At 41.4% G+C, this 9714-nt stretch overlaps 2 protein-coding genes across 2 annotated transcripts in view; one reads left to right on the forward strand and one right to left on the reverse strand.

Annotated features, from left to right (window-relative positions):
* The first annotated feature begins 1122 nt into the window (after positions 1-1122).
* Positions 1123-3681, forward strand: CTHRC1 (collagen triple helix repeat containing 1). The gene is made up of 3 exons (XM_031552902.1): positions 1123-1586; positions 2417-2633; positions 3243-3681. Exons 1-3 carry the CDS (start codon positions 1140-1142, stop codon positions 3383-3385), a joined length of 807 nt encoding a protein of 268 aa, XP_031408762.1. The 5' UTR covers positions 1123-1139; the 3' UTR covers positions 3386-3681.
* SLC25A32 (solute carrier family 25 member 32) overlaps positions 3679-9714 on the reverse strand; it is a 16511-nt gene continuing 10475 nt past the window's right edge. Inside the window, exons 5-7 of the mRNA XM_010709203.3 lie at positions 8650-8763; positions 7923-8068; positions 3679-6863 (exon numbers count right to left, since the gene is read on the reverse strand). Coding sequence (XP_010707505.2) covers positions 6728-6863; positions 7923-8068; positions 8650-8763 — 396 coding nt within the window. The 3' untranslated portion in view covers positions 3679-6727. The remainder of the gene's footprint in view (positions 6864-7922; positions 8069-8649; positions 8764-9714) is intronic.

Below are 9714 nucleotides of genomic sequence, written 5' to 3' on the forward strand. Positions count from 1 at the left end.
GCTGCGGGCAGATGCGCGTAGGGAGGCTGGGGCGACGCGGCCAGACCGTGCTGTGGGATGAGGGAATGCATTGGCGGCGTTTTGATCCGCAAGTAATGCCTCCACGGCGTCGGAGGTGGATGTTGTGCTATGGCAGTAGAGGCTAAACCTTCCTGTCAGTATCCCGTTATGTGTTACTGCTGTGTGACAGATGGCAGAGGGCAGTCTGACAGAATGGTGTCTGACATGAAAGTGTGTATGAAGCAACGGTGTGCCACTGAGTTCCTCCATTTCCTCCATGTGGAAAAAGAGCACTCAGTGGCATTTGCTGAATGTTTCTGGGGACCAAGCGGTGGATGTGAGCATGGTGAGGTGGTGGGTGATGTGTTGCAGTGGGTCACCTCTGCTGGTGCAGGTGTTTACAAGCACAGCATGCAGGCTCTTGTTCACTGCAGGTGAAAATGCACAGCAAGTGGTGGTGCTGTGTTGAAAAGTAGCTGAGAATTTGCCTTGTCAAATTGTGTTATTGTGCTGCTGCCAGGCCTTCAGTGGCCATGCTGGTCTTGCACCTAAGTGCAGGACAAAATCAACAGCCCCTAAGTAAGGAGGTTCCCAGAGAGCCACGGGGAAAGCTGTCAGTGCGGGGCCGGGCAGTGACTTGAGCACTGCTTTTGGAATGGGGGGAAAGAGATGGATGGGAATCAGGGCCAGCATAGCACCATTTCTTGCCGGTCTGTTTCCTCTACTGGAACTATTTTCTCAATCATCTGGAAGTAAGCCATTAGCTGTTCCTACTCTGCTCTCTGCGGCCTCACCTTGAGCACTGTGTGCAGGTTTGGGCACCGCCTGCACTGACAAAACTATCAGAGTGTCCAAAGGAGGCTACAGACATGGGATGGGTCTGGAGGGCGAGATGTACGAGGAGCACTGAGGCCGCTGTGTTTGTGCAGCCCAGAGCAGAGAAGCTGAGGGGAGGCCCGATGGCGGCTGCAGCTCCTCACAGGGAGCGGAGGGGCAGCGCTGAGCTCTGCTCTGTGTGACAGCGCCAGGGCCCGAGGGAACGGCATGGAGCTGCGTCAGGGGAGGGGCGGGTGGGGGTCAGGGACAGGGTCTGCACCAGAGGGCGGTGGGCACGGAACGGGCTGCCCAGGGCAGTGGGCATGGCCCCGAGTGCCGGAGTTCAGGGAGCGTTTGGGCAGCGCTCTCAGACACTGGGTTTGGATTTGGGGTGGTCCTGTGAGGAGCTGGGAGTTGAACTCAGTGATCCCTCTGGGTCCCTGCCTACTCTTGGGATATTCTATGATTCTATCACAGCAGGGTTTCTTTTGTACTTTTGTTGTTTGCGTTTTGCTTGTCTGCTCAGCAAGCTCTGCCCTCTCTTTCAGTACAACGGCGTCTGCCTGCAGGGCCCCAGCGGCGTCCCCGGGCGGGACGGGAGCCCTGGAACCAACGGGATCCCGGGGACACCGGGAATCCCGGGGCGGGACGGGCCCAAAGGAGAAAAGGGTGAGTGCATGCGGGAGAGCATTGAGGAGTCCTGGACGCCCAACTTCAAGCAGTGCTCGTGGAGTGCGCTGAACTACGGCATAGACCTGGGGAAAATAGCGGTAAGCTGGCTCCAGCAATACCGCGGAAGCTTTAAGATCTGAAATTGTGGCAGGGTAACATAAATGCCGTACAGCTCCTGGTATGTTTCCTGTTGCAGCCTTTTTTGAAATGTGAGGGTGAACTCCTCAGGTTCTTTGCTTCAGGTCCATCTCAGCTGTGTTCAGCAGCGATGTGCCCACTTGTCAGTTTCTGTAGTAGCATTCCGAAAGAATGATGGGGCTGTGGTGTCTGAGTAGGGTTAGGTCTGTGACCGCAGGGCTGAAAGCAGCCCTATCAAGCACCTCCGTCTGTCCGGGGGGGGGGCGGGGAGAAGGTTTCACCTCTGCAGTCATAAGGGAGATTCAGCATTCTGAAGACAGACTAGCACCCTCTTAAAACCTGAAACTATTTCTTTACTTTAAAGTTTTAATCTGGGTTTAAGTAGTTCCTTTAGTCCTTTTTTGTTTTTTTAACCAAGACAAATCTTGTGAGCATTATGAAGTCCAGGGGTTGTGGTATCACAGACAGAAACTGTACTGTCCACTCATACAAGAACTTGAGCGCAGCTTTCAGACAGCTCATATCTCCTTACCTAAGCCCCCAGAAGGTGACACAGTTACCAACGTAACTACAGGTATTACCCAAATAAAATTAAGAATTCTCATGATCCCCCTTCTCCATTATCAGCTATGAGGTGCAATTTCTGATTTGCATATTTGCATCACAGAGTATTTTTCAGACTTTTTTTTTTTTTCCCCACAGAGAGAAGGAACTAAAACATTTTGAAAGCGATTCTAGGGAGTAGGTTCAAAGTCAGAGTTTGCTACCAAAATGTTTTTGTCCCTTCTAGGAATGTACGTTCACAAAGATGCGCTCCAACAGTGCTCTCAGAGTCCTTTTCAGTGGATCGCTCCGACTGAAGTGCCGAAGTGCCTGTTGTCAGCGCTGGTACTTCACTTTCAATGGAGCAGAATGCGCCGGGCCGCTTCCCATCGAAGCCATAATATATTTAGATCAAGGCAGTCCAGAGCTGAATTCTACTATCAACATACACCGAACCTCCTCAGGTACGTGTGCCAACAATGCATGAATAGAATGGGTGAGAGGCTGGTAGCAGACCCAGGTACTGAACGCACAGTGCATGTCTGCTGTAGGAAGCCAAAGGATGCCAAGAAAAGGCAGAAGAGTGGCCAGTTAGCACCAGCTTCTCTTAATCTGCTTGTCACAACTGACTATAAAGATTAACAGTATTAGAATTATTTATTAATCAGTACTTTTATACTGTCTTATTTTTCATGGTGCTTATGTCTGGCACTTTAGAAATGCTGATAGTTTCTGCTGGTTGATACTTATGCTCTGAGAAGTATTTATAAAACCAAGTGTTGCGTTACTTTAGCAGGCTTATGGTTATGAATACTTTCCCCCATCACATCAGTGGTTTAAGCTGTATTTTGCTCTCAGAACATAGCTAAGGAATTGTGAAGCAAGTGTCCAGCTGCAAAAAGCCCTTTTACTCCCCATAATGTATAATGACTTCATGAAATCTAATTTTTTAGATTTTTCTTTCTCCAAAAAATGTTATTATGTAGCACGAGCTTGCAATGAACTTTTGTGAAGTACTTGTGTCCAAAAGTGTTTGTGTCTGCCGTGGTGACGTGGCATCTGTGTCTCACCAGTGGAAGGTCTGTGTGAAGGGATCAACGCCGGCTTGGTGGACATTGCCATTTGGGTTGGGACTTGCTCCGACTACCCCAGGGGAGATGCTTCTACTGGATGGAATTCAGTCTCCCGTATCATCATTGAAGAACTGCCGAAATAAGTCTCCCTCCTTTTTTATAATCCCTATTTTTATTTTGTACAATTTTCTACAAAAGTTATTTAGAGTTGGATGCAGATTTTTGTCTAAAAGGCAGCGAACTCTGCACCTGTAGTGTTTGTCTAACCTTTTTTTTGCACATTGCAGAGGCTTTTAAGAATAATCATTTTAGAATATAAGAACCAACTTCATTAACGTTTCATATCCCTTTTTGATATATGAAAATATACCACCACCATTTTTAAGAGTTAAGTGTAATTTTTTGTATCAAATAAAGAAGACCTTTTCCATAAAAATAACATCCAAGGTATTTTATTGTCAGCAAACTTTAAGGTATTTGACACGGTACTATGGTACACACTTGTTTTAGAAGACTTCAGAGTTGTACATAAGTACAGGTCTTGGCGCTAGTTTGTGAAATGTATACCCGTAACATCTGCTCCTGTGAAAGAATGTGGAAATGGATACTCTGCTATTAAAGTCTTATGTCTCCCAGTAACCTCCTATGACTTAACTGGCACCTTGGTGACGATTGGTAAGTGTTAAATATTGTCTGAACAACTAAGTAAAACCAGATTATCCAAGCTTTACTTCCCTCCTGCACTTGAGAGACTAGATTTCAGTGCAAACATCTATTAATCATCTATGCAAAAAAATGAGTATTTTTACAGTTCCAAAACTCAGGTTTCATTTCCCCAGCAAATAGTTGTCCTGAGTTTAGCCTGTCAGATATGCACAATCACTTTGGTGTGAAAGCTGGATATGTAAAGTGGTTTGGAAGAAACAGAAGTAAGGTAGGCTGAAATGCCTTGGCTTTCCTAAAGCAGACTGCTCAGCTGAAAGAATGATGTTGCAGATATGTGACTGCAAAGGGGAGGAGAAATGAGGAGTGGCAGCACTGACCATGGTGTGTCTTGGAGTTAGTGCACACAATAAGTGATATACTCAAATCATAAAAAAGTGCAGATTCTAAAGGGAAAATATAATCGTGTTTACATTACAAAATCAATTTCACATAAATGCAATAGAAAAACAAAAAGCATGTATAACATGCAGAAATATACCTTGTCCAGAAACTAAATGGAAAAGCATTAAATCTTGAGAGATGAATTTATTTTAGCTGCTTGATACTAAATCCTAGCTTTTCTTCTGAACAGGTTATAAAACTTTCCCCAGCCATGTCTTAAATTGCTAGTTCATCTGCACCTTTAAAATGCTAGAGGAACACACCTGCAGGTAAGAGAGCATTCAGGTTTTCGTCAGCGTGAGCTTACGTGTGGTACGTGCGATGCTACTGCAGGCCAGCACCTTGCACAGCTGCTCTTTGTCTCTGAAAAACTGTCACTGTTTCATTGGTTGGGAAGATAGTTTTCAAGGTATCTGAACACAGACACTATAAGCTAAGCCATATTGTGAATTTACTGTATGTTAGTCAGCAGACAGTAGCCAATTGTGTATGTCTTAGTGACCTGTCTTTATGCTTATCCTGGATCTCAAGTCCTGTTTAGGTCTGGAACACACTATTCCAGGGAAGTAAGTGCATGACTTCTTTTATTACTTTTTTTATGGTTTATTCACTATATATTTTGGACCCTGCATAATAGAAAACACAGAAACCATGTAAAAGCTTTCCAAAGGCAAAAGAAAGTAGTAGCTATTAAGACTGTTAATTTACACAGTAAATTTTTGGTAAATTTTGATTTTCATCTAAATGTCAATGGAAGCTTTAAATTAAAAAAAAAAAAAAAAAGACCAGTCATGCTTTTTCAGATGAGGTAACAATATATTATCAACTGTAACAGCAGAGAGGATGGAACTGGGGAGGAGAAGGTGTATTACTAAAAAAAAAGAAAAAAAAAAGCACACCCAAAGCACGGCAATGGTATCAACAGAAACAAGCAACCAGATTGCTGAACTGAGATTCAAAATACCGAGCAGGTTTGGAGACTTTCAAATTTAACTGGAGTAAAACCAACTCTTTTTAATTAAAAAAAAAAATATATATAATAAATAGCCTTATTTCTGCTCTGGGTTAGCCTTCTGTAAAATAACTTCTCTAAGTGGTTATTGAAATGTTTAGCTAGATGATAATGTTCTCTGCTTCATATAAAACTCATTATTCCCCCTCACCTGTTGAAAATATTTGCTAGCTTCTTTCCTTCTCAGTTGATAATATCTGATACTCCTTCATACTGACTGTAGAAAGCAAATGTTATGCTCAGTAAATTATTTCCTCAATGATGAACTACAACAGATAAACCCAAGTCTCCAAAAAACACCTCTCTGTCAGCAATTATTGGAATAAAAATAAACATTATTATTCAACCATACTGAAAGATACTGTAATTCAGCTTACTGTTGTATTAGCAATAGTCTTAATCACTTCTGAGACTAAATCAAAAGTCATTGTTTTTTTAAGAAAGCCTTGTGCACAAAGTTTTTAGAAAACCTATGGATTTTTTTTTTTTCAAAGACCAGTCTTTAACAAAGTTGCTTTAAAACTGCATCACTAATGAATTACTTGGATCGTTATTTTTTTTTTAAAGTAAGCCTTCTTTCAAATAAGCAATATTTAGTCAGATGTACCAGTCATGGAGCCGTGGCTGAGGAGGGTGGGGTGGTGAGAAATCAAATGAACTAAGTTGCCAACAATGTGCACAACAGACTTTGGTCTGGTGTTAAAAACAAGCCAAAAACCACACTGCAAGCCTGTCTTGGTATGAAACAAGAAGTGGATTTCAATTTGCAATTACTGAAAACCAGGAATGGACAGCTGACCATTTTACAGAACAGTCTGCGTTTCCAAATTGCACCCCACTGAGGCTGCATTTTTTGTGTCGGATGACCGATCTTACAAGTAACAGAAATGGATTCTGAGGACACTGTTGTAAGCAGTTACATGCATATTTTCTTTATGAGACTCAGATAAAGACTTAAAAAAGTTCAGACACAGGAATTGCTTTTATATGAAGTTTTCTGTAGCACAATTGACCAATTTATATCTTGAGACCTGTCCATTATTCAGCAGATTAGTCCATTATTCCAGGCAGGCCAGGATGAGCTGAAATGCTGCACAGCTGCCTTCACCCAGTCACAATGTCTTCACAGTTGCAGACATCTGTTTTGAGCAGACGCTGCTGATTCAGAGGGAGAGGAATGCAGCAACACAGGCACCCTCAGCAGAAGAGATGTAGGCAGGGTTTCGCTACCTCAGAATTCTTTCCTCGAAATACCAGACCAATTCACAGCATCAAAATAGGCTGCTGAAGTAACTATCTTCCAGATCATAAATATAAAAAAATAAAGATATATTGATATATTTTTTATGAATAGAAACTTTTAACTTTAGTTATTTTCTTTTCTAAAACCAAGTAGAAAACCTGACACATTTTCATAAACTACAAAGGTAATGCAGCACGCAGGAGTCACTCTGATCACATTGGGGACAATTCCTTTGTAAAATCCATGAATTCCTTCTTTCCTTTAAAGACAGAGAAAAGCATTTACTTTAATATATTTTAAATAAAAATCAGACATAAAACAAAGCTTGGTGTTTTTCTCTCGCTCTCTCTCACTGAAGGAGACGTACTTCAGGGTAAGAATAATCATTTCAGAACAGTTTCTTACTGAAGTGCTTAAAGGGTCATTATATCAAATCTCACTTTCTTTTCTGAACATACAGTAATATTCTGTAGATGAGTTGTTCAGCTTATGGTTTGGCTGGTGATTCTGCTGTTGTTTTGTCTTTTTTTTAAATGAATTCTTTAAATAGGATGCTATACTATCTTTCTTCATACCACAAGAAATGGTTGAAATAACTTTAAATTTCTGCAGTTCCAAAAAACATTTGCAGATTTAAATTCAGTGAAGCCAACAGGACTGAAGGGCGTTATGGTTTTGAGTCATTTAACAGCAAGGGAGCTGAGGGAGAACACAACGAAGTTAAGTCAGCTGCTGAAGTCAGCACTCATTTTTAGAGAACTAAAGCACCCCCTCCAGCATTTTGAATCCACTGGCCAATACATGAGAATCCAACTTCTCCCAGTTTGAACCACAGTATTCATTGTTAGGGGTATTAGAGTGTTTCAAAGATTTCTCATTTCAGTTCACTTTTTTCCAGTTTCGCAGAGCTCTGGTACATCCAGAATGATGAGCAGTCAAAGGAGATCGTGGAAAATGCTTGGGTATGCAAGGTACTGCTCTCCTTGGTGACCTAGGCCGCGTTTGTTGATTTCATAATGAGTTAATGAGACTTAACTACTTTACAAACCACAAAGCAGCCAACTCAATGTTGGTTTTTTAACCTTGCTACTCCGTAAGCAAAATTTGTTGGGGAAGATGATGAAGAGGCAGATCAAAAAACAGAACCCTGCAAGCCAGCACTGACCATCAAATACCTCTTCAGTTTTAGATAATAGCTATTAGTAGCATATTCCACATAATGGCTTCATACAGATAGCTATTCAGCATGGAAGGCAGTAAACATGGTGATTCTGCAAGGCTCACTTTTCCAGACAAACTTATAATTCTGTATGCCTACCTCCATGTCCTGCGGATCACATCTAACACACCAGAGTATCTATTATGCTGATCTTGAAGACGAGCCCGTACAACTTGATAGGGATACGTTGCTGTTACAGCAAATATTTTGGATACAGCTGCCATCATTATGTATTCTGCAGTGTTCTAAAACCAACAAAAATGAACAAGCTTACCTTAACCATGGCTTAAAATAGACAATTTTCCAAAATCTTCTTTGATTTTTAAGTATATTAACTAAACAATACTTTTTCCCCTTTACAACAAACTTCTTTAAGAAATTGACAATATTTACTGTCTAGAGTGCTTCAGGTAACCAATTGTAAAATATATGTTTTGCCTTCTCACTCCTATCAAGCAAAACACTTCTAGAAAAGTGTGTCAGGTGTTCCAAAAGCAGCAGTATCTTCACTCAGTTTGCTCCTATGTAGTCCTACATAGTAGGGCAACTGTTTAAAAAGACTACCTACGATTCCACTGTTTTCCAAAACCCATTCTTCTCCTCAAAATTCTCTAGAACGCTTGCCAAAATAAGGTGATTTCTCTAGAGAAATACAGAACTAACCAGTCGCTTGTTCCAAAATTGACAAATCATTATTTTCATATATTCCACATTTCAATTAATATATCAATACTTTATGAACTTGACTGTTCTATGATCTAACTGAATGGAATAAATCTCTACCTGTTCCCATGCCACGACATATTTTTATTATTAATAATTTTACCAATTTTGTATCTGACACTCTGTTTCTGTATTTGTTGTATCTCTGTTTCAAATCCTCATATGCCATGAACTGAAGTGCTCCATGTGAAGTTCCAAACAAACCAGGAACAAATCCCTAAAGAAAAAAAAAAAAAAGAATAAAGCAAGATTGAATAGCAATCCAGAAGAAGTATATAACATGACAGAGTTCATTTTATGCACATACAAATGTCTACCATTCCATTAAAAACAGACTGCACAACTGTTGCTGTGCTTGGTTGATATTCTTGAAGGCAGGCATCAAAAGTGTAATAAATGTTACTTTTCTCCAGGTGACACACAGGGTAAGTTACTTAATGAGCGAACAAGACAAAACAAGTGGCCTAAGAACTCCACCTAACAGAGCACAAGCACAAGTCTTAAAAAAAATAGATGATAATTTGGACGAGGAACCTAAGAATACAACCAAGCTGCATTTTAGCTAATGTGCTGCAGAGTTCCTGCCCCCCTTCCAGGGGGCTCAAACAGCAGTAAGCTGTTTAATTCCCCATTGAGCCTGACTGGGCATTTACAGAAGCGGGTGTGAAGGAAGTGTATCGGTGCAAAGGAAGTGGTGTGAGGAAGGCTATCATGAGCAGAGGTACAAGAACTCTTGTGATCAAGTCCTAGAGATAGATATGTACTTGTGTTGATAATATATATACATCGACTTTTATATATATATATATATAAATCTCTAAAATACATACACACGCAGCAAAGGGTCGAAGGGCACAGATGGAAAGTTAACTCATACATGGTTTTACAGATGATTTACATTAAAAAATAAATCTACAATTCAGATGATCAGTTTGAGTCATTCCTCACCCTGCTCATAGCATATCCCAAAGCAACCCAACAGAACAAACTGTAAGAACAAATCACAGAACCACAGAAGTTGTAGGAGACCCACAAGGATCATCAAATCCAACTCCTGTCTTGGCACAGGACCACCCCAAATCCAAACCCGGTGTCTGACAGCGCTGCCCAAACGCTCCCTGAACTCCGGCACTCGGGGCCGTGCCCACTGCCCTGGGCAGCCCGTTCC

Source organism: Meleagris gallopavo, chromosome 3, assembly GCF_000146605.3.
Source record: "Meleagris gallopavo isolate NT-WF06-2002-E0010 breed Aviagen turkey brand Nicholas breeding stock chromosome 3, Turkey_5.1, whole genome shotgun sequence".
Lineage (NCBI taxonomy): Eukaryota > Metazoa > Chordata > Aves > Galliformes > Phasianidae > Meleagris > Meleagris gallopavo.